This window comes from Neophocaena asiaeorientalis, unplaced genomic scaffold, assembly GCF_003031525.2.
Source record: "Neophocaena asiaeorientalis asiaeorientalis breed wild unplaced genomic scaffold, Neophocaena_asiaeorientalis_V1.1 scaffold70, whole genome shotgun sequence".
NCBI lineage: Eukaryota > Metazoa > Chordata > Mammalia > Artiodactyla > Phocoenidae > Neophocaena > Neophocaena asiaeorientalis.
Window position 1 is genome coordinate 13,510,554 of NW_020175410.1, and position 25,756 is coordinate 13,536,309.

The 25,756-nt window shown below is 40.1% G+C and overlaps 1 protein-coding gene across 2 annotated transcripts in view; it reads left to right on the forward strand.

Moving 5' to 3' along the window:
- CDK6 (cyclin dependent kinase 6) overlaps positions 1 to 25,756 on the forward strand; it is a 229,692-nt gene that overhangs the window by 87,388 nt on the left and 116,548 nt on the right. For both annotated transcript variants that reach the window (XM_024767027.1, XM_024767026.1), the window contains exon 4: positions 18,924 to 19,091. In XM_024767027.1, the coding sequence (XP_024622795.1) occupies positions 18,924 to 19,091 (168 nt within the window). The remainder of the gene's footprint in view (positions 1 to 18,923; positions 19,092 to 25,756) is intronic.

Here is a 25,756-nt window from a genome sequence, read left to right on the forward strand (position 1 = left end):
GTTGTCAACTTAAACCATTCTAGTGTTATCTTGTTATGCTTTTAATTTTCAATGCTATGATGACTATTAAGGGTAAGCACGTTTTCATAAGCTCTGGACATTTGAGTTTCCTCTTTTGTGAAGTGCGTGTTCATATTTTTCACCATTTTTAAACATTGGGTCGTGTGTCTTTTTCTAATTGATTTGTAGGAGTTCTTTATATATTGTGGGTAATGCTAAAATCTTCTCCCAGTGGGTAGGAATTTGAATGGGATATTTCCTCTCTCTCTTTACTCAGAGCATCAGGCATGATTTAATCATCACTTGGACCTCTCTTATATCTGAGCACTTTAAAAATGCATAGAGGCACAGTGGTTAGGAATCCACCTGCCAGTGCAGGGGACATGGGTTCAAGCCCTGGTCTGAGAAGATCCCACATGCCGTGGAGCAGCTGGGCCCGTGTGCCCCAACTACTGAGCCTGCCCTCTAGAGCCCACGAGCCACAACTCCTGAGCCTACGTGCTAGAACTACTGAAGCCCATGTGCCTAGAGCCCGTGCTCTGCAACAAGAGAAGCCACCGTGATGAGAAGCCTACGCACCGCAACAAAGAGTAGCCCCCGCTCACCGCAACTAGAGAAAGCCTGCACGCGGCAACAAAGTCCCAATGCAGCCAAAAATAAATAAATAAAAAATAAATAAATTTATTAAAAAAAAAATGCATAGAGACAGAACGTTTTCCTAATGCCTTTTTAGCCTGTATTGACAACTCATGATATGAAATTCAATTATCCTATATTGGTACATTTTAAGTTTCCAGTAAAGTGTTTTTGCCTATGAACTAAATATACGTGACAGGTAGTGAAACGTCATAGCTAGGCTTTTAAATGTTAAAAACATTGAATTTCCAGCCTGTATCTCGTCTACCAGGAAAATGCTGAAAATACAATGCCAGAGGAGAAGAGTTTTATGAACTTGAAGGATGAAAAACAATCCTTTTAGCTTATCCATTGTACTGCTTTATAAATACATTGTGTGTGTGTGTGTGTGTGTGTGTGTGTTGGGGGGCTGCAAATACCGTATTCCTCTTAGAGGTACTATAAAAGTGTAAAATAAAAGCAAACTATGTTGACGTACAAGCTATTAAGGAACCACCAGTAAGCACTGGCAGACCTGGTACCTCTGGGCTAACAGGTGTCATGTCTGACAGAGTCTGAGATGACCCTAAAGTCTTGCTAAAATCTGGGTTGCTGCCTTACGGGCCAGATAAAACATTTCAGAAACCATTTTGAAAGACCATGTATACTGATTCCAGCAAACAAGAGGAAAAAAGCAGGGGCTGAAAATAGTCAAGGCAAGATAAAGTCTCGTGATGTGTGCTACTTGGGGTTTTTTACGTTGGTTGTTTTGCCTGCAGACTTTAAGTTTTTGACTCTCAGCCTAAAGAAAGTTTGGGGTTATTCTGATAGTGCGTTATTCATTTAGCTTTCATTCTAAAATATTTCAACAGTTAAACTGAGTCTAAAAAACAATCCAATAACTGTTTGTATCATTAGCTCTCCCCTCAAATGGATTATTTTACTGTCTTTCTGAACCACCTCTTGCTCTTACTTAATGCGTAAAAGTATACAATTTATTGAGCACTGATTCGTCTGTAGGATGTGTCAGGAAGTGGAGGTTAAAAAAAAAAACCTGAATAAGTTTTGCTCACAATTTTTAAGCAGCAGTAGTCTGTTGAAGACATAAAGCAACACTATTAATTATCTTTTAGAAAATGAGCTATCTCATTTCTTAGAAAATTCTGAAGCTTTCTGGTATCTGTTTCTGTGGAGTATTTTATAAATGATCCTTATAGGCTTATTCTTATTTCACAAATTTATCAGAGACATTACATTTTATATTTTCAAAAGATTGCTGGCTAGTAACTTAAAAATTGTCATTTGTAAAAGGGACATTTAAATAAATATATATAATTTTGGCAACTTTAGGAGAGCACAAAAAAGTAAAAATCACCTACAAGTTGACCATTTTAAGCACTTTACATAAAAAAAGCAGAAGTCTCTTCCCTTTGTTCCTCCTTTTTACCCCCAGCTCCAGAGGTAACAACCTTTAACCGTAGCTGCATCCCCTTCCACCGATTTTTATATGTGTTCACATAGGGTTGGCAGATTTACAGGACAAAATAAAGACATGCAGTTAAATTTGAATTTCAATAAACAACAAATAATTTTTTCATATAAATAGGTCCCTTATAATGCAAGGGACACATTTAAACTAAAAAATTATCTGTTGTTTATCTAACATTCAAACTTAACTCAGTGTCCTGTATTTTATCTGGCCACCCTAATGCAGACATGTTCACACATACATAAATATGTACACTTTTCTTTTATCAAAATAGAATCAAGCTGTCTGTATTACTCTAACTAAGGCATGTTCTTTTCGATATCAATTTATCTAGCTAGCCTGTTAGAGTTACCCAGGTTCTTTCTAACGGTTGCTTGATATTACGTTGTAGACTCATCATAATTTATTTAACTATTCCCTCATTGGTAGGCATTTTAGGTGCTTGGGGTTTTTTGTTTGTTTTTTGTTTTTTACTCTGTCAGACAAAATAGCATTGATGCTCTTTGTTTTGACTTATTCTGAACCGTGCTGTTGGTTCTGTAGGGTGAATTGCTAGAAGTGGAATTGCTGGGTCATAGCACATTTTTAAAACACTGTTTGTTCATTTCCTTTGTACTCATTCACTGAACAGCTGAAGAGGCCAAGTACACCTGGGGCACCCAGTCAGGTGGAGCCAATACTGTGTGGGCGGCACCTTCTTGACCTTGCAGAATCGGCCTCCGTCCTCCTCCACTGACAGCTCCATGAGACCAAGCACTGTGGTCTTCCAGCCCACACCACGCCTGGCTCAAGAGCTGGCCTGGGACACACACTTAGAATAATGAATATGAGTTTACTCAAGGGGTTGCTGTGAGAATTACATGAAATAATGTATGCAGAGTGCCTGGGTAAAAAAAAATAATGTCTGTAAAATACTTGGGATGCTCCTTTATCTTTCTCACCCCACCCCCATTTCCAGTTCCTTCCTTAGTGTAGAGGGGCTCTAATCTAGTGAGGGAGACATCCCGGTTACAGTAAAGTAGGGTAAGTTCTGTAACAGAACTAGACTGAGTGCTGTGGGTTTATAGAAGGGGGGCGCTTGGCTTAGCCTGTGGGTGTGAGGGGGTTTGCTCAGAACTTGGCCAAACTCTACTTAAAATAAGTTCTGAAAGACAAATTGGAAAGAACCAGATGTACAAGATACGTGTGTTGGGGAGCAGGGCAGTGGAGGGAATTCCTAGGCATAGGGGACAGCATTGCAAAGGGACAAAGATATAATGTAATAGAGCAGATCATCTTCAGAGCATAGAAACAGTGAAATGAAAACCAGAGGTAGTTCGGAATCAGACATGAAAGTGTTTTAGGCAGTAGCTAGATTCTACCTTTGTCTTACAGTGAATGGTAGGTGACTTCCGTATGATTCAGATTTACATTTTAGAAATATCATTTAGTCAACACTGTGGAGAAAAGATTTAAAATGCTTAAAGCGAAAAACAGGTGCTGTGTTAGGCTACATTGCAGTCATACAGGCAAGAGATACAGGCAACTTGACAGGGACCGTAGAGATTGGATTTGAAAGGTAATTTAGGAACTACGATTAGTAGCACCAGGTAACTAATTAGCTCTATGGTTGGGAGAAGAGAAGGAATCTAAAATGTCTGTCAGATTTGTGGATCGATCATCTGGGTGGATGGTGGTGCCATTATATAAGATAAGAAATATAGGCTGGGGCTTCCCTAGTGGCGCAGTGGTTAAGAATCTGCCTGCCAATGCAGGGGACACGGGTTCGAGCCCTGGTCCGGGAAGATCCCACATGCCGCGGAGCAACTAAGCCCATGCGCCACAGCTACTGAGCCTGAGCTCTAGAGTCCGTGAGCCACAACTACTGAAGCCTGCGTGCCTAGAGCCCATGCTCCACAACAAGAGAAGCCACCACAATGAGAAGCCCGTGCGCCACAGCAAAGAGTAGCCCCCGCTCACCGCAGCTAGAGAAAGCCTGTGTGCAGCAACGAAGACCCAATGCAGCCAAAAATAAATAAAGTAAATACATTTATTTTTTAAAAAGTAAAAAAATTAATTAATTAATTTAAAAGGTGTTCCCTTTAAAAAAAAAAAGAAATACAGGCTGAAGAACAGAGTTTGATAGCAGTGAAGAAACTGTACTGTTATTTGGGACATACTGAGATCAGTTGCTGTGGAATATTCTAGAGAACATGAGCAGGAAGCATTGAAGTTTGCATGTCTGAAACTCAAGGGAGCAGTCCCAGCTGCCATTATGACTTGGGATGCTCAGAATATGACTAAATGTTGGAGCCATGAATGAGTGAGGTGAGGAGGTGAAGGAAGAATTTAGAATTTAAGATTCTTTTGAGACACATAATTGGAAACACAAACAAATGCTGAATGTTTGTGGTAACCATTGTGGACAACAAACAGGAGCTTGCCAGAGACACAGAGAAGGCAGTGCTGAGAGCCTAGATGAAATTGGAGACTAGGGCAGGTAACCATTCCAGCCTTCGTGTGGTGGTTTTCCCTCAGCAGTCTTTGTTTTTGTTTTTTTTAACATCTTTGTTGGAGTATAATTGCTTTAATAAGTTTCATTAGGTCCCATTTATTTATTCTTGTTTTTATTTCCATTTCTCTAGGAGTTGGGTCAAAAAGGATCTTGCTGTGATGTATGTCATACAGTATTCTGCCTCTGTTTTCCTCTAAGAGTTGGATAGTGTCTGGCCTTACATTTAGGTCTTTAATCCATTTTGAGTTTATTTTTGTGTATGGTGTTAGGAAGTGTTCAGCAGTCTTAATCGTAGGAGTTGGATGGGCAGGTGTTTACCAAGGTGAGGCCTTGGAGGATCAGTTTAAGGAGAAGTGAAAGATGATTTTTATGGTGCCTGGAAAGAGAGTGATCCAAAAAGCTGACTGGGGGTTTTAGGTGGGCCAGGAAAAGATTTAGGGGAGGGGCATCCTTAAACCAGAACAGTACTTGGTATATAAAATCTACCTGATTTTAGTACATTTGTACATTTAGTAGATTTAAATCTACTTAGTATTTGAGTGCTGTTGAGACTAAGAGTTTCCTAGCCTTGGTGCTGTCCATCTCTCCCTAGACAGTTCCTATTGAATGGCCTATTTTAATGTTAACTTGCTGAATTCTTTGTAAGATAGTCCTTAGGTTCTTAACCAAGTTCTCGTGGGTTTTTTTTGTTGTTGTTGTTGTTTGTTTTTTGCCTTGGTGAATGCTCTTCAGTTCTATTTAGCCTAAAGATCCCCCCTTTTCTCTTGGCCTCCATGCTTTTCCTGACTAGATATGACCACCCAGAGTCTCTTCTTCCTGTAGACTGAAGAAGTTATTAGCCAGGAGCATATGGTCCTCCTTCCCCTGGAGATGCATTTGCTGCCTCTCTCCTAACAGGCTTCAGCTTAAAAATTCAGTCCTTGAAACAACACGAAATAAAAAATGTTGAAGCGCTGCCTCTTCTGAGCCCCCATAAACAGCTGTGCATGCAGCTCAACCCAAAACAGAATATGCACAGATGTGTTTATGGGAAGGAGGCACGAATATGCTCAGTGCGTTGTTTTCGGCTTCTCACCACTGCAGGGATTGCTTTTCTTTTTCAAGGAAGAGGTACATTGTGGTAAGCAATGTTTTACGACCTATAATAAAAACTCTTGTAAAGACCATTTTTTCGACCAAATGAAGCTGTGTTCTTTTCAGAGAACACTTTCCTTTGCTCCTCTCCCCCTCTCTGTATTGGAATGCACACAGTTCAGCATTAATGCATAACATAAGGAAATAATATCACAAATTGTAGTTCTTATTTAAGCTGGGAAAGCAACCGAAGTTAATTTGTAAAAAAATTCATTAGTAATGTTTTTCCCTACTCAGTAGTAGCTTCTGAATATATATATATTGATTAAGTAAAAGTTTATCTTGCATTTTTATAGTAAATTGTTATTATCCCATGAAAACACCCATAGGATAGTTTGAGGGAACCTCAACAGTTGGAGGCTCCATAGAAAAATCAGTCCCAGGATAGGTAAAAAGCAACTTAAAACCACCTTAGGAAGTTGGGTCATATACAAAGAGGGACATACAGTGCACTCGGTGAATAATAACAGATGATTTCTAAGGACCCTCCTAGAGACCCTAAAATGCTAGCAAGCTTTAGACTTTCAGAATTAAGAACAGGCAACATAACACTTGATTTAAATAAAATAATAAATATTTTTAAGGTTGTATACTATGCACACAGTGGTGTTTTTTGACCTTAGTAATGACTGTTTGGGAAGATGGGAGACTGTTCATGTCCTAACTGGAGAAAACTAGATAGATCTGAACTTAGGGTGTTGCTAGATGCCATTGCTAATGCAAGGTCCTCTTCTTGTTTCATGGCACCGGTTCTGAACCTGGTAGCAAGCTAGGAAATTCACACATTGTTTTTAGTCCTCACAACCTCCCTCAGGAAAGTATTATCTGCATTTACAGATGAGGAAATAGAGGCTGGATGCGAGGGGAGGTGAAGTGGAGGTTAAATAGCCGGCCCAAGTTCACCTAGTGTCTAACCTGGAGATGTAGCAGAGCTCTCAGAAGATGGCTCACTAAAGTTGACCTGTGGAAACAAACACTAACGTATTGCATTTGGAAACAAACACTAACGTATTGCATTTGTCTCTTGGATTGCCTTTTCTCTCTTTCCCTTTCTAATGTTTCTAATGTTCTAGTTCAGACTCTTACTATCCTATGTCGAGAGTAGAATAATAGCCTTCTTACAGCACCTCCCATCCACTCTGTGTACTAAAATATCAATAATAATATGCCATTTTTTTACACATTTTCACCAGCTTTCTATTGACTACAAGACATGACACTATAAACTCCCTGCACCAGGCCAGCAACAAAGCTCTTAGCAGTGTGGTCCCATTTAGCAGTGCACCCCCTCTGGGGGCTGTTACTGGTCTCCAAATACCTAAGCACTTGCCCTCCTCTAGGCCTCTGCCAGTGTGGTCTTCTAGGCGGATGCTTCCCCACATCAAACTGAATAGTAGCCCACCGCCAGGATGGGCTGGGATGCTGCTTCCTCCTCAGTGCTTACTCATTGCCTGTAGCCCCTGTGCCATTTGTGGTCCTTGCCATATGCTGACTGAAGTGTATAGGTGCATATTTATATCTTCTCTCCCTGTGAAAACAGGAGCTCCCTGGGTCTCTGTCTTAGGTGTGTGTGAGTAACATCACCTAGCACAATGCCTTACACATAATAGGGGGTTCATATTTCTTTTTAATAAATGGTAGCAATTCATTATGTGTGTGTACTCTATACTATATAAAGTACTTAAATATTTAATATCCTACTTAAATACTATATATATTTATATATACATATATAGTATAATATTATATAGTATCTTATTAAGTCTCTCCTTTTTGAGATTATTTCCATTTTTATAAGTGTGAAAACCCAGGCCCACAACAGTTGCAAGTGACCAGCCTTAGATTATATAACTAGTAAGCAAAAATTCAGATCCAGTGCTTTCAGCTCTAAATCCAGTGCTCTTTTCTTTTAAATCATACTGCCCTCAAAAATAGAAATTTACATCTCACGTGCAGGTGGCTCCCTTAAGTTATATACATTTCCAAGAGGAATTTCTTTTGTACTTCTTTTGCGCCTCCACTTGGCATTCAGTAAATTCTTAGCGAATAAGGGATAAACCACAGTGCAGGATCGTAGCCTTTTCACTAATGACTCAGGAATCAGTTTAATTAGTGAGGATATTCTATATAACTCCTGTGCAGAGCCAAGAGCAAAAGTCATTATATGTCAGCTTAATGCCTATCTATAGACTATTGAGTGATTCATCAAATCAAGTAAAATTAACAGATTTCTCTGTGTAAGGTATCCTGTTGGATGCTGTGGAGAGTATAAAGGTGTACCACATTCCCATTCCTCAGAGAATTTACAGTCCAGCTCAATAGCGCTTAAAATTTTGTATTATATACTTGACAAATCAAGTATATTATAAAAAAAAATCAAATATCTCAGTTCCACAGAGGCAGGGCAGGATTTATCCTGATTTTTGTAAATGAAAAACTGAGGTCCAGAAAAGTTAGGACTTGGTTAGTCAATTCGCTGGTGGTGAAGATGAAATAGAATTTAGTCAATAGCATGGGATTAAGACACCGTACTTTGAGAAACACTGATGTGACAATATGAGATTATAGTATTATTAGGAAACTTAGCCAGTTGTCCAGTTCTGCATCCAAGTGATGACTCAGGCAAAGCGATTTGATCCATAGAATGCTTCTCTTAGGGATGAGGGTATGTGACTTGCTTGTAGTCATACCCCTAGCTGTAGAAAAATGTGTTCATTATAGGCCTAGGAGTATTATATTTATGAAACAATGAGCTACAAGTCTTAACACACATATGAAGATGTTTTAATAACTAAAAGGTAGGAATACTGATTTATATGCTATGCCTTTTTGGTCCCTATGCCCTAATCCAAACCTGTTTTTTTCTGATTTCCCTGGAATTTTGTTACCTGCTAAAGGATTCCTTCTTGGGAGGAATCAGTAAGTTCTTTTTAAGCTAACAGTTTTTATAGATTTCTTGGTCATTTCCAATTTAGTTTGGGCCTCACTTCTCTCTGAAAAGTCACTGAATATTTATTGGTACCTGTTAATACAGTGGGCTGGGAGTCTAGTGTATGTGGAGGAAGAGTGATTAAAACAGACCCTAGGGCTTCCCTGGTGGCGCAGTGATTGAGAGTCCGCCTGCCGATGCAGGGGGCGCGGGTTCATGCCCCGGTCCGGGAAGATCCCACATGCCGCTGAGCGGCTGGGCCCGTGAGCCATGGCCGCTGAGCCTGTGTGTCCGGAGCCTGTGCTCCGCAACGGGAGAGACCGCAACAGTGAGAGGCCCGCGTACCGCAAAAAAACACACAAAAAACAGACCCTAATTCTCATCAGAAGATGGGGCCGTAAGGCAGTTAGTGAGTGAAGATGGAGGAAGTCCACAGGAATTCCAGGAGGCAAGGCCAGAGAGTTACGTGGGCTTTGTCCGAGGGTGTTCAAGCGTGAGAATGATCTGACAGGTTCAGGTTTGCAAATCACCTTTGCAAGTTTAAGATCAGCTTTGCCAGAGAGTAAATGATAGATTTGAGGAAGGAGATTGGTGGGGAAACAGAATAGTACATGTAAGGAAGGATGAGAGTGAGATCTACTCTAGTGGGGGCCTCAGAGGTGTAGGAATTATATTTTTTAAAATGACAAAACTTTACTGAGGGACCTAGAAGAAGACTTGAATAAAAAAAGAACCATACCATGTTGTGTAAAGAAAGACTCACTATTGTAGAAGTATCAGTTTTCCCCCAATTAATCTGTAGTTTCTTAAAAAATCAGTGAAAATACTAAAAGAATTTGAGGGACGATATGGGAAGTCAATAAAATAATCTTAAAATCAGTCCAGAACAGTAACATGTAAGAATATCCAGGAACATTTTACAGAGAATGGGAAGAGGAAACCAGCCCCAGCCCTACCTGATATGAAAATATATTCTAAATATTTTATTATTAAAAGAGAAAGTACTCTAAACTGAACCAAGTGAGTCAAAATCCAGAAGCAAGCTCAAGTAATATAGAACATGATAAAAATGGCATTTAGTGGATAATTTAATAGATGCTTAAAACCTTTGCCTAAGATAGTATATTAAAAAAAACAGAATAGCACACAACCATTAAAAATTGAGCAATAGGGACTTCCCTGGTGGTCCAGTGGTTAAGACTTCGCCTTCCAATGCAGGGGGTGTGAGTTCGATCCCTGGTCGGGGAGCTAAGATCCCACATGCCTCTTGGCCCAAAACCAAAACATAAAACAGAAGCAGTATTGTAGCAAATTCAGTAAAGACTTCAGAAATGGCCCACATCAAAAAAATCAAGCAATAGACCTGTATTTATTGACATGCAAATGCGTTCAGTATACATTATGATGTGAAAAGACAATTACAAAATTGTATACACTAGCATTTCATTTATAAAACAGAAAATAACTATACGTATGAGTATACATGTATAGAAAAATTATGAAAGGATACACGAATATGTTAACTGTGGTTACCTCTGGATGGAGGAATCGTGGGTGGTATTTCTTTCCTTTTTTTCCTTGTATTTTGATTTTTTGTGATTTAACAGTGAAGATGCATTACATTTCTAATCAGAAACTTAGAAGATCTTTCTATTTTGGAGAACAGTGAAGAGGAGGGAGGGATCCAGTGTGAAAGGCCATGCAGGATTCAGTTGGGAGTGGAACATCCTATTGGTTGTTGCAAGCCAGGTGGGTTACTGGTGATCTTCCAAGAGCTGCCGCATCTCCATTCACTGCAGCGATGCAGTGTGGATGGGGAATGAGAAAATGTGCACCGCTGAGTCAAGACCACTGGCTAAGGAAAGAAGGGGATTGCTTGGGTTGTTTATTAGTCAAGGGACAATAGAAAGGGAAGTCCCAGATATACAGAAAAGGGGAATGGTTAGTCAAGCGAGGGGAAGGACTTAAGGAAGCTGGTATGAAGATCTAGAGCATAGGAAGAAGGTGAATACTGCATAGAAGGAAAGAAAGCTTTTCCACCAGGAGGTGAGGGAGAGGGGTAGATGCCAGATGCCAGTGCTTATAAACGTATAGGTGAAGCACAGGGAGCTGATAGCCTTCCCTTGATCGTCGGTATTTCTCTCGGAAGTGGAGTGCACACTAGTGTGCTAAGAGAAGGAAGAGAGATGATAAGGTAGGGGGACAGCAGTGAAAATTTAGCCTACAGGGACCGCGAGGGCTAACTAGGGACCTGTACGATTACCTGGTGGCACTAACATAGTCAGGGTGGGGGGACTGACTTTATATTGATAATAGACATGTATGTGATCATTTTTCCCCCTTAACAGCTCTCTGCAACACAGGTATAACAGCTGAAAAAGAGAGCAGTTGGGCTAATTGAGGACAAAGCTTTGTATAGAGGATAAGATAGAGTGACCGTGGAACCAGAGACTTGAGGGAATTGGCAGATTTAACAAATGACTCATGAAGAAGTTGCTCTCCAAGTTTAATTAATTATGCTGTTTAATAGGTTTATGTAAATTTAAGTGGTATTTTGATATCCAAATAAATGTAATTAAAGTAACTTTTAAAATTTTTAATTAAAAAAAGATGAGAGTTAAGTAACACCACATTCCTGGTTTTAGCTGTGGGAGTAGATGGCACAGAATTGAATGGAGTTGAAGAAATCAGAGTTCTCTGAAGCTAAGGTGTTCTTGGGATGCTGAAGCCAGGCAGGAATATGGTGAGTGTAGGCTAGAGAGGATGAGCCACAGTCCCTGAGGAATATGAAGGATTGACAGCAAATGATAGCAATGAGCAAAGGGATTTTGTCAGCATTAATTGAAGGAGGTATAAGTCTCAAAGACAAAAGGATAACCACTTGGATGGGATAGTTGGCAACAAAAGAATGTTGGTACAGACCCCATGGGGGGTGTTTTGGTGTGCGGGGGCTATAAATGAAAGGTTGTGACCTTACTTAACAGGTTTTACTTAATATAATTTTAGTTGTTACATTCATTAGAATAATTTTCAACTGCAAATTATACAACACGATGAAAAAATGGCTTGAAGTTAGAGCATTATTGTTGCCCTAACTACAAGGCTAGAGGTGGGCAGCCCCAAAGTTGATTCAGCTCTTCAGTGATGTCATCGAAGACCCAGACTCTTTCCCTCATTACACTCGGGCATTTCCGTGTGTGCAGGTGATGTCTCCCTTTATGTTTCAAGGTGATTGCTACAGTAGCAAGTTCATGCCCTGAAGCAGTAGCATTTGGTGTAAGATGCACAGGTGGAGAGTGAGGGCTGGGAGGTGAGGAGGAAGTACAGCAGAGAGTTTTCTACAGTGGTCTTCTTATTAGGAGAAAAATGCTTTCCAAACCTTGCCCATATGTCTCATTAGCCAGGACTGGGTCCCATGTCTATCTCTAGATCAATTCCTAGCAAACGGGAGTGTGGTTGCCTTGGACCAGTCCTTCATGGCTGGCAACCAACAATGTCTGCTACAGTATGCAAATTACAATATGCTCCACTCTGTGGAAAACCAACTTCTCTAATACATTACCTCGTTTGGAGAGGAGGGAAGTACGGAGTGAGAAGAAAATTCTCAAAAGAGGGAATTGAGGAGAATGGGAAAAGACATGAAGGTATTTTGTCCAGATACAGCCATTAAAAAACATGCTGTTAAAAAAATTTTATTATAAAGAGAATGTGTTAAAATGGGGAAATATCCACAGTATATTGTTAAATGATTTAAAAAGGATCACAAAACAATGTGTCTAGAACAAAACCATTTGGGGCATTAGCCAACAACCTAGTCACTTATACTCTGTATTTTCTTGTTTATGCAATGTTGATTTTTACATCTTGCTCTGAAGAAGTTATAATTAACACCGTTATTTGTAGTTTCAGTTCCCAATGACTTTCCACTGTGGGTTAATAATAGCCGTCATGATGAGGTAATGATTCCTTCTTTCAGACTGTCCATTTAGCCATTGCGTTTTCCCTCAAACAGCAACAATATTTCCAAGGCTTGGTGAAAATCAGTGGTGATTTTCTTATTTCTAGTTAGTTGAGACTGATCCTGTACTTACTTACTCAGCATTATCATCACTTCCAGGAATGAACAATACATGGCTCCTTTTCATTCTCTCTTCAGAATACGTATTTTGTTAATAAAATTTATATAGGAAACCACTTTTATTATGCTTTCATCCAGTTGCATAGAAGCAGTAAAAGTAGAAAGCCAGCACTTGCAATGAGGGAGGGGCCTTGCCTTTGTTTCTGCTGAAGAGCCCCAAGGCGTGTGTTGCCTTCCTCAGCTAGATCTCCCCTCCCCTCCCTTTGGAACAAAGCTGCCATGTGGCTGGTGGCTCATCTCCAGGTCCTCCCATTTATTACTTACTTTCAATTTACCAATTACTGCTTTCCAGGTAATCTGAAGCTTTAAGGAGCCTGCTTTAGCCCTCCTCTTGCTTTGTCGGAATTTGTTTTGCCTTTTGTGATTCGGGATGAAGCGTTCTCTGGGTACTCCTATGGACCAGAGTGAGAAGTAGGGGGATCCTGTTTATAATGCAGTCTTTGCGACCCATTGTTAACATTGTGAATTGATCAGTGAAAGTGTGAAGAAGCCACTGTCAAGTTTTGAAGTAGAGTACGGTGTGGACATTACAATAAGCTTGATGTGGTGACTTCAGGCAGATTCTCCTTGAGCGCAAAAGTGGAAGGAGTGAGTGAAATCTCCAGTGCATGAATGAACCCACCTGATTGACTACCCAGGACTAGGCTTTGTTATTCACTACTTCGTTGCTTATATAGTAATATTGTAGCACATTTTACAGGAGAACTGTGATTTTTAAAATATCCTGGGGCTAGATTCAGCGATTCTACTTCTGGGCATATACATCCGGAAGAAGTGAAAGCAGGGTCACAAAGAGATATTTGTATTTATACACCTATGTGCATAGTGGATTCTTCACGATAGCCAAAACAGCCCAAGTGTCTGTCCGTCAGCAGATGACTGGACAAGCAAAATGTAGTATATCCACACAATGGAATATTAGTCAGCTTTAAAAAGGAAGGAAATTGTGACACATGCTACATCATGGATGAACTTTGAGGGCATTATACTAAATTAAATAAGCCAGTCACAAAAAAGCGAGTACATTATGATTCCACTCATATGAGGTATCTAGAGTGGCCAAATTCACAGAAACAGAAAATAGAAGGGTGGTCTGGGAGGAAGGGAGAAGTGAAGAGCTGTTTAGTGGGTCTAAGAGGTTCAGTTTTGCGGGCTTCCCTGGTGGCACAGTGGTTGAGAGTCCGCCTGCCAATGCAGGGGACATGGGTTTGTGCCCCGGTCTGGGAAGATCCCACATGCCGCGGAGCGGCTGGGCCCATGAGCCATGGCCTCTGAGCCTGCGCGTCCGGAGCCTGTGCTCCGCAACGGGAGAGGCCACAACAGTGAGAGGCCCGCGTACCGCAAAGAAAAAAAAAATTATTGGAAGAGTTTCCGTTTTGCAAGATAGAAAAAGTTCTGAAGATTGGTTGTACAACAGTGTGAATATACTTACTACTGAACTATACGCTTAAAAATGGTTAAGCTGGGAAATTTTATGTGTATCTTACCACAGTTAAAATTTTCAAATATATGTTAGTAATCAGCAAAAAAGGAAAAACAAAGAGATCCCGGGACTGGCCCTCATTATTGTCAGTAGTCCTCTGCTTTATGACTTTATCATCACATGCTCTGTTACCTCTATTCCTGTAATTATAATCCCTACCTTAAGTCAACATGTTACCAGTTTAGTGTAAAAAAATCCTTTGTGGTGTTGATCTGTGAGATTCCTTTAACATCCTTCATAAGAAGCAAACTGGGTGGGAGATCTTCATAAGAAACAACAAATCGTTATGAAGACTCTTCTGTCAAAAATTGGACAACAAATTTGAAAAGACTGTGATTTACACATTGTAAGGAGAAAAAAATGATTATCCTTGTGCAAGTTGTATATGTCTTATTTTTAATTTTTAAGTAGATAAGTTACTGATGTATACTTTTGTTGCTAAAACCTTGAGGATGTGAGTACATCACTTAGATTTAGGTAGATGCATCCAAAAATACAGAATTGTCTATTGAGAGCTGTCAGTTTTGTGATTTACTGTATGGAATAAGTTGGTGTTTTCAATATCTGTTTATCTTATTTATTTATTTTTGGCTGCATTGGGTCTTCACTCCTGTGGACAGGCTCTCTCCACCTGCCGCAAGCGGGGACTACTCCTCGCTCTGCTGTGCGGGCTTCTCACTGCGGCGGCCTCTCCGGCTGCAGAACACGGGCTCTAGGCTCACGGGCCTTAGCAGCTGTAGCACGCAGGCTCAGCAGTTGTGGCTCACGGGCCTAGCTGCTTTGCGGCATGTGGGATCTTCCCAGACCAGGGCTCAAACCCGTGTGCCTGTATTGGCAGGCGGATTCTTAAGCATTGCGCCACCAGGGATGCCCTTCAGGATCTTTTGAAACTAATCATACCTTTTGTGTAGTTGGAAAAAATGACCCAGTGATAAAACTTTTTCCCATTAGAAAAGCTTGAGGTAGATTTTCAGTTTGCTTGTTTGTTTTGTTTTCAAAGAAGTAAGAGGATTACTGCTCTAGAACACCTAAGAGAAACTAATTGTTGTTACAAGGCTTTGAAGACTTCTGGTGTTCAGACTGAAGTCCAGAATCTTTTTAGGGGAGTTGCCAAGGATAAAACCCCATCTAAAGTCACTGGGAGCCAGACTTCATTCCATGATGGTGTCCGGTTAAAACATGCTCCCATGTCACATGTTTCAGAAAGATACAGATTGAGGGCCTCCAGTGACTGTTTATCATTAGTGTGACTAGACATTTTATACCAGAATTGTGCATTGTAACATTAAAAGGTTTTAAACCTATGTTTAACTTAATTGGCAGTATCCATAGTTTCATTGCGTTGCATCGCTAGGATTACTGGGAAATATTTGAGTCTTGTATAAGACGGATTAATTTAGTTTAAAATCTTGAGGAGCTAATTTAAAAGTATGTCTCATGATACTATAAATTGAGATAGAACAGATGATAAGCTTAAGTAGAGAATCCTTTGAAATGTCTTTGATCAAAGCACTGCTTGTGATTCTGAAGGAAAGGTGTTTTTTATTTTCTTGCCTTGTTTAGTGTTACAGTTGATTCATTCATATAATTCTCAGGAAATGGGACAAGAGTTCTCATTCTATTGTGACCAGAGTTCCTAACATAGGTGCATATATTTCCCTTTTCAGATTAGGTGTTCCCTTTTCAGATTAGGTATTCTGATGAAAGATTAGATGTTCTGATGAAAGTTTGGGGTGGGTCCCCAAATCATACTTACTACAAGCCCATAATGCTCATCAACCTACCTCGCAATGGAATTACTGAAGGAAATGAGATTTGGGGCAATTTTTTTAAAAATCGTTAACTCAAGTCTTACTAGTTCAAAACTCTAATTATAGCTGGATATTATAGGTTTAAAAGAAAACCCAGTTTGCTAACCAAAAAACTTTTTAAGTAGCCTAATAAAATCTAAAGAGTGGTAATTCCTATGTAGAACCAACTTTTTATACATCCATAGGTGTCATTTACATGGAATCAATGTTAGTGCCAGTATATGTGTTCTCACTGCCTAAACTGTGCTTTTATATGATGTTAAGAAGTCATTTTCATCTACACTAGCCTTTAGAACTAGACTCTTAGTATATGTACCAAAATAACACAACTAAAACCAAATAGTAATGATTATGGCATAGGAAGGAAAACTATGCAGCCATTAAAAATCATATTGTATAAAAAAGTTATATTTTAGAAGAAGTTTGTTGAAGTGGCAAAATATTCATAATGAATTGTTAAATGTTTTTTATGTTTTTTAAACAACTGTAAAATGTGTACAGAATAACAATTTTTATTTATAAATATGTTATATTTATATATTATATTGTATGTGATATATATTGTTTATAATATTTATATATTATATAGAGATATAATATATTTATACCTCCAAATATAACAGTATCTGTTTAAAAGATGTGAAAGATAAAAGTTAACAGTAAAGTTTTCTCTCTTCTCTGAGTGGTGGGATTTTGCATGATTTTTGTTCTTCCTCTGGATTTTTAATAAAAATTTTAAAAAGCTTCTATATGCATTAAGCATGTACCAATTTTATAATTAAGGAAACTGTAGTGTGTGCTGTATAAATACACAAATAAAAGCAATACATATGTATTTAAACTCAGTAGTTCAGGCTTTTCATAAATTAAGATGGGCCTTATTAGTATAATTAATTGGTTCAAATTTTTACATATTTATTCTACTAATTGGCTGCTTAAACTGTTTGAACAATGAAACATGAACCAAGTACATTTATTCTTTGTACTGTTTTAAATGGTTGGTGCTTAGTTTATAAGAAGCTAAAGATGACAAGCCAGCATGACATTAGTTTAGGTTAGTCATGCTGTTTAAAATCCACTGCTTACAAGTCATGTGCATGTGTTTCCAATAAAGACTTATTTGCTGCAGCAGTAGATTACTTTCGTTAACATTTTGTGCTTCATTTTCACACTCTTGTTTATTCATTCCAAGTTGTTTTACCCTCAGTGGTTCTTAAGTCTTGAAGGACTGTTTGTCCCTCAGCAGTGCAGTCTTCTCCAGAGTTTTCATCTTTGGAAACTTAGAAGGTAATCCCAGCCAGTTCATCAGATCCATTTAGGTGGCGCTCAAAAAGAATTCCAGTACACCTGTGTCATTGCACACTTGCTTAGTGCTCTGTTCACTGACCTTGTGGCACTGGCCACATTTTCTTCTAGTTGTTTGTCACTCTGTCTCCCCCAGGAAACGGGACACTTCAACGATTATCATTTGTTGAATGCTAACCGTGTGCCAGAAACTACTTCTTTACATGCGTTACTTCATTTAAATCTCGTATTATGAAAAGTAAGCACTGTTTTCTCCTTTTTATAGGTGGAAAACTAAGGCTTTGGTTTTGAATAAGCCAGGATATAAAGATAGAACTCCCTGAAGGAAATACCAGTACTGTAAACCAATAACTAAATACAGTCCAGCTGATGAACAAGTGTGTCCTCACAGCCCCTGCCAGCTCTGAAGCCCCTGATGCTACCTAATCATTTCTCTAACCTTTATATGAACAAAATCATTCCATCCTCCCTTTACACACCATTCTCACAATATTTGGGGAGGGGGGTAGGTCAGTCTTATTAACCCCAGATTTCAGAGGGCCATATCATGGTCACTATCTTAAATTCCTACTTTCAGAAAGTTTCCGAGTTTTAAATTTTGTATCTGATTTTATCAGCTCTAAAATTAGAAGAAGATGTGAGTTGGTTTATTTTCTGAATGCGCCCCCCCCTCCATGCTAGCTGATACCGTCAGCAGTAAGTGCTGCCATTTATTGAATGCTGACTACTGTCGGTGCTGTACAAACAGTGATCCTGTGAAGTAGGTTTTCCTATTTTTACAGACCTGAATACTGAGGCTTGGCGAGGTTAAATGGTTTACCCGGTTTTCCATGCTCATTCAATCATTGATCTAATGAAGAAGTGCATTGGGGATTTGAATCCAGTTTTCCTGGACTCTGGTTTGAATCAAGACTCTGTCTTTTGCTAGTAGTGTTACTTTGGGCTAATTATATACACTTACTGTGGTATCAGTTTCTTGACCTGTAAAATGGGTCAGTGATATTGTTTACCTCAGTGTTGTGGTGTGGATTAAGTGAGTTACTAAAGAGAAGGTCTTTAGAGCAATGCTTGACACATAGTGACGGCTAAGTGATAGGTGCTATAATAATAATAAGAACTATCATTAATGTTATCATTGTTTACTGGATTTTAATTGTTGGAATCATGTATTAAATCCTATAGAAGTATATGAAGTAAAAAGTGTCCCTCTCTCACCAACTACTTCCTCTCCCCAACATTAACCATGGACACCAGTTTGGTGTACATCCTTCCAGAATATTTCCTATGCCATCTGAAACTATTTTTAAATCATCCTTTCATTAATGAAATACAGGTCAAGAGTGAAATTTTTTGTAGTGATCTTGAAAATGGGAGAGTGGAACAGTAGGGGGAAACGAATTCATTCATTCAGCAAATATTTATGCAATGCTTTCTGTATGCCAAGCACTTTTCTAAGTGCTGAGGATTTAGCATGTTGAATTTCTGTTTTGACCATTGATTGATTTTCTTTTTTGGTTTTATTTAGGATATGATGTTTCAGCTTCTCCGAGGTCTGGACTTTCTTCATTCTCACCGAGTGGTACATCGTGATCTAAAACCACAGAACATTCTGGTGACCAGCAGTGGACAAATAAAACTGGCTGACTTCGGCCTTGCCCGCATCTACAGTTTTCAGATGGCTCTTACCTCAGTGGTGAGTGAGAAAGTGCTGTTCTTTAATTAAACTTAGTTTTCTGCTTTTGAATGACAAACTGCCCCCATTCCAGGCCCCTAATGTTATTACTGCCCGTGGTCAGTTGGTGGACAGAATGTCTTTGCACTTTTTATATAGCAGGCAGTAGGAGGAAAGTGTTATGCTTACAACTACAGACATATCCGGGCTGGGCTTGTTGTGGACAGAACCCATTGCAGAAATAGACGGTTGCTTCTTAGCCACTAGAAAGGAATCAGTTATAAGTTTCCAAATGGTTTTGCCATATGGCTTTTTGCCATAACCACTGTGTTCAGAGCTGCATATATAGTGTCTAGGGAAACATAGGTCAAGGTCAGCGAGGAGAGAGCACCAGGAATGTTGACCTGTCTGCAGCATCCTAGTTTGAGAAACAGCCAGGTACCTGCACAGGTGTATGAAAGCACTCCTGTGAAGCTGTGGTGCGTGGACTGTAAAGAAATTAAATTTACAGTGAACTTGGATGATCTGTGAACAAGTAGCACCACCCTGCCGGGTGAAGGCTTCATCCAAGCCAAACTACGAAGAGTAAACCCAAAGGCTCTATTTTGGCAAAGAATGACAGTTATTCTGTTTTTTTCCTCATTCAGACACAAAACCATACTAGCTACTCGCTCTGGTTAGCTTCTATTTCTCCTTATAGTTCATTGCTTCTGAGATGAATTTTCATGAAATTCTGCACCCAAAATATACAAAGAGGAGCCTAGAAGCAGACATTAATATCCCTTGTCTTTGAAGGACCTGTTTTCCATGCAGTGAATTCGCGCATAGATTTTTTTTTTAAAGCCAAGTCATGTTCCTTTGCTGTGCTACTTATTTGGGGCAGGAGGTTGATATGGAGAATTCCTTTGATTCCATGAAGGCTACAAACATTGCCCTCAAAGCATTATATTAAGCCTTAAGTAAAAGAATCTTCTTGGGTCAGTATGCCATTTTCTACATATAGTCCATCTTTAGCCTCAAAGTGGTTCTCAGTTAAGGGCAGCACTGCCCTGGGGGGAGGGGGAAACATTATTGAGAAATGTGTGACGGCATCTTTGGTCATCATAACAACTTGGGGGATGGTGGTGGCCACAAGGAGGCTAATATTCTGCACAACAAAGAATTGTTTCCCCAAATTCCAGTAATGCCTCAGCTGAGAAGTAGAAATTCAGGAGGGGAGTTGGAAATTCTCTAAGAGAGGTAACTTGCCTTAGAAAAACATTCAATTTGCAAAAGTGTTCTGCTTCCTCACCCTGGAAATACAGATACTAGAACCTGGCTGTGTAAGATCACATACTTTCCCAACATTATATACTTTACCTAGGGCATCAGAATTTTTACAGAGGATTCCTTAGAATGTGTCGCTGTTGTTGAAAGATAAATCATTCTTGTTTCCTCTTTGCCCAACATACACCGTCACTTTTGAGAAGACAGGACATGAGACGGTGTTTAAAGGATAAGTCTCCAATTTGGGCTGGGTCAAGTGAGCCCTTGTGTTCTTATATAATCACACCAGAAAGGGCTGAGTCTGTGTGTTTCCCCAGTGGGAAGGGTGAGGTAGGCTGCAGCTTCCCTAGGAAGTAGTTTCGTATGTTGTTTCAGGGCCCTGGGGAGAAGCTTGAATAGGCTTTGCGATCTGGACAGTCATCAGGGGAGCATATGGAAGGAACCAGTCTCCTTTGGTACATTAATTGAGGGAAGGATGAGCGGTAACTGAGACACTGTATTTTGATCCCCCACAACTGGGCACTGAAAACCATAAATAAAAACAGGAAACCCAGTTGGGTTTGTTCTTTTTTTTCTTATTAAATTTGAGGAATGATAGCCCAGCTTGTGCGTAACACCAATTAACATTCCATTCTTGCTGAAAGTTGATATGTTCAGACAGGAAAATGGAGACAAATGATTTCATACAGAAAAGGGGAAAGGCAGTTGTAAATACCTGATTTTTCAGTATGTAGTTTGTATTGCATACTCTGTATTTCTTATGTGACATAAAGTAAAAAATATTAGCAACTGGGAAAGACACTGGAACAAATTCAGACTTTATTTGAAAGAGTCATAGTTGGAACTTAATGTCAATAATAAAGAATATGATTCCTGTAGGGTACCACATTAAAATTTTTTCCCACTGTTTATTTTTCTTTTTAAGGAAAAATCCATTTCTATAGTGATACATTGGTTTATGTACACACAGTGACACATAAAGGCCTGGGATCAGTTTTTTCAGACTGAACTGGTATTTATTTTTTGTATTTCTTGAAGAGAAAAGGACTACACTCCACTTCCTGGAAATACACATTTTTTAGTGAGTTATGTCATACAGGAACTGGGAATCAACTTGATTTGTGGAATGTTAAAGAAATTTACAAGTTAACTGATTCGAAACTGACATTTTGCAGCCAGGAGAAATGCTAATAATATAATACTTACCTTCCAAAGCCTGACTCAAATGTCCCATTCTGGTACCCCCTGCAGAAATTAATCCCCGCCCCCCCCATTGTTTCCAGAGTAACGTCTTATTAATGTCTTTCATAATACTGCTTTCTATCTTGTTTGTAATTATGTAGGCCTTTTATTTATCAGGCTGTAAGCTCCTTGAAAGAGTTGGCCTTTGGGGTAGAAATTAATTTAGGACAGTCATCATAAGCCCGGACTCTAGTTGTGGCTGTAGTTGGTATAACATAGGGCCAAACTACTGGGCTTGTCTTCATCTGATAAGGGAGGGCTAAGTGCCCTTAACTGGGTGCCTCCTGCATGACCTTCAGGTGTCCTTAGGGAGTATTGGGTTCTTGCTGCTCAGTATACAGAGTGCACATGTACCCCTGGAGAGGAAGGGTTGTTTATACCTATTTCTCTCAAGGGTGTAGAATCAAGGACGGGCCCCTGGCCTGGGTTTCATGCCTTAGAGGAGCCTGCGCTGACCCTGCTCCTGCCTTGCCTCCCTTGATGGGGCACAGAACCCAGGGTTCCTGAGACCCAGCCGCACTCAGGGCATTGGAATTCCCTGACTGAATGGGAACTGCACGGGCTCTTCTCAGTCCTTACTCATAACGGCAGATTGGGCCACCTGTGTCCTCACCCCATGCATAAGGGGCAGCAGTTTGCAGACATCGGACAGAATGGGGACACACAGACTGGGGTGGCCATAAACACCACGTGAGGCCCCTTGTCCTGCAGGGAGGAGCTGGGGATGTGAAGAGAAGTAGGGCCTGTTACTCAATGCCTGGCATGGGTTCTACTTATCAGAAGAGTTTCTGTGAAACCCTGAAAATCAACTTCTGTGACCTGTATTGAAATAACTACATTTGTGGAGAACCAGAGAACAGGTTAGAGGGAGCTTCTTTCCATTGCACGTAAGTGACATGTACGAACATGACCAATGTGATTATATGTAATCTTTATGGCAGATGCATTTCAAGAACACAGGCACACCTCGTTTTATTGCGCTCCATTTTATTGCATTTAGCAGACACTGCATTTTTTACAAATTGACGTTTTGTGGCAACCCTGCATCATGGCGCCATTTTCCAACAACAGTTGCTCATTTAATGCTTCTGTGTCACATTTTGGTAATTCTAGCAGTATTTCAAACGTTTTCATTATTATATTTATTGTGGTGATCTGTGATTAGAGATCTTTGATGTTACTATTTCAAAAAGATTATGCGCTGCTGAATTTTTTAGCAATAAAGTATTATTTAAGTAAGGTATGTACATTTTTTAAGACATAATCGTCTTAAACTTAAACTCGTCTTAAATTCTGATCGTCATGAAGTCCTATGAACAGCAGCTCAGGGAGAGAGCAGGTCTTAACTTCTCTGTTTATGATGAAAAATCCCTATTTTGTTTTTTTTCCTGAACTGACCCATACAGCATGTAGGGTGATACTGCTGCCATTGGATTTGGTGGTTTGGGAACTCCTTATCAACCATCTCATTTTGAAAGTGGGGAAACTGAGACTCAGACGAGCAGTCTGTAACCAGGTTAAGTCTGAATTCGCCAAATAGATTATAAATGGCTTGGAGAGTACTAATGTTTATATTCTGGCTCTCGCCCATCATCCCCTCTCCCTTCCTCTTCTCCCCACGGTGGGATCCAATACTTTAGAGGGTATCAAACTAGGTTCTGTAGACCTCTTGGGTTCTACAAAGGGTATGCAGAGATTCCACAAATATTCAACAATCCATTTTTTGAGACATGTTGTAAGTCTTGTTAAAATTGTAATTAAAAAACAACTAGCTCATGTCATATTTTGACACAGTGGGGAACACTGAGGCATGAACTTGTACCTCCTGGTTAACTTGTTATTTATGTAGACCTCAGAATAAAACTTCTTTTGCCACAGTTGTGAATACTGGAACCTCTTGTAAATGTATCATTGCTTAGGAAAAATCAAGTGTTCTCTTGATTCACTCCTGTGTGTATCTGCTCCCTTAAAATCATCCAAGTGCCCGTTCACGACAGCGCACGCATCGTGCTATGCTCACCGTATGACATGAGACCACTTTGGGGGCCGTTCAGAGCAGTGCTGGGGTTGACGTTTTTATATCCAGATGTAATTGCCAACGCCCGTGCAGTTAGAACCAGTCACTCTGCAGGACAGCCACCGTGAAGCCACCTGTGGATAGAGAGGAGGCTGTACCTTAAAATGAGGTCATTCCTTTTGGGGCCTCAGTAACTTCACATGCTGGGATGAAATCCAGGATTGGCCTGCCGTAAACCAATTTGTGTTCTGCAGTGAACAGTATTACAGTGACTTTTCAGTGTTTTTTTGGAGGGCCTTTATACAATCATTAGACAAAGGAGAGAATTAGCATTTTTCCTCCAAATGCCTGTGCCTAACACACAGTTTGGAGAAAAAATCCACTTTGTACCATAATGAAAGAGAGAGAATATTCTCCTGTCTTTTCAGTGACTTAGTAAAATTCTCACTAAGTGAATTACATCCTCCTTCGCCAAAGTTCTTTCTTTCCGTATTATCTTTCCTATTAAAAGACATACGTCTTCATATGAAAACATTTTCCAGTCTGTAGAAATAATCAAAAGATAACAAGATAACTGAGCATGGGAAGACTTTTGACAGCTCTACAAATTATAAAAGTTCACTCAGGGATTTTTTTATATGGAACTGATAAGATTCCCCAAATTGCCTTATTTAACATCACTCATTTATTTAGTACCACAAGAATCACAAAAAAACAAATTGCTTACATCCTCTCCTTATGCCTCTGGCAACAGATGGTTTCCTCTTCTAATGCCAGCATTGGTAGCGTTTAGTAAACATTAAAGAAACCTTGTGGATTCAGAAACTTTTTGATAATCCTGGGGTAGAAAATTAATGAAATGGAGTTGTGGCAGTCAGTCAACAAATATTGATCACTTTCCATGAGCCAAGCACTGTCAATGAACCTGAGGGACCATGGTGAATAGAAGCGGACAAGGTCTCTGCTCTCATGGAGCTCATAATCACAATGGGGAAACAGATCTTAATCAAACAGTCACACAAAGAAATGCATAGTTAGAAACAGAGACAAGTGCAATAAAGGAAAGGGACAGAGTTCTATGAGGCCCTGTGACTCCGAAGCCCTCGTGGGCTGGGGGTCAGGGAAGCCCTCCCTGCTCACCCACACCGGGATGTGAGATGCTCAGAGAGGTCACCAGCCCCCTTCGCTCAGAACCTGCCTGAATGTGGGCCCCACGGATGTGCACATCATGCAGTCTGTGCTTATTTTCTCTGTTTCTGTTTGGAATAGTTCATTTTACAGCACCCAGTTGGCACCACCAAGTTGACAAAGTGAAGCAGGACCAGAGATCAGAGAACAATGTCATCTTTTACAGAAGAAAATAAATTGTTTATGCTTGTTTCCTCTTCGTGCGTGTTGTATTTACTATGGGGACCTGGCAGGGTTTGTGCCCCGGCTTGGGCAGCCGAGTTGCTCCCACAGAAGCCTGCAAAGGCTGCCAGTGAGTACTGAGTAAATCAAACCAAGAGCATGAACCGAGTATAATGGAAAAAACCCAAAGCCCTGTCGCCTCAGCACCTCAGTGAAAGTGCAGGACACACCTCAGAAGCCGAAAAAGGCTCCTGTAACTCCCTTCCCACTCGACCTCTCCTTGCCATGACACAACCAGGTCTGTTTTGTGAAAACTTCCAGTTGCCAGTACATATTTCATAGTTAACAATGGAGTGTTTGTGCCGGTTTCGTTTTCACTTTCACCAGTGAGGGAAGTAGAGCACAATGGGGCAGTGCACAGGGCTGGGAACAGGACACGTTTTCTTTAGGATTCCCAGGACTGGGTACGTGGAAAATGCCAGAGCCAAGACAAACATGAAAACCCATCCAGATTCTCCGTTACGCATTCTCAGTGGCAGTAAAACACATTTTGAGTTGCCATCTGATAGGTTGGCTCTGCCTCTGCAGTAAAGGCAAATGCTCTTGACCACTGTGAGCATTGCTTCCATGTAGAAAGAGAATGTATTCCATGCAATACAGGATGCTGCTGTAGGTGCGCGCGCGCGCGCGTGTGTGTGTGTGTGTGTGTGCACGCGTGTGGGGGTGGGTATTTAATTGCTCCAAGTATACTTGTGAAGTTCATCAAACAACTGCTTTTCTTGTTTATAAAAGATAGTCATTCATTTGACTC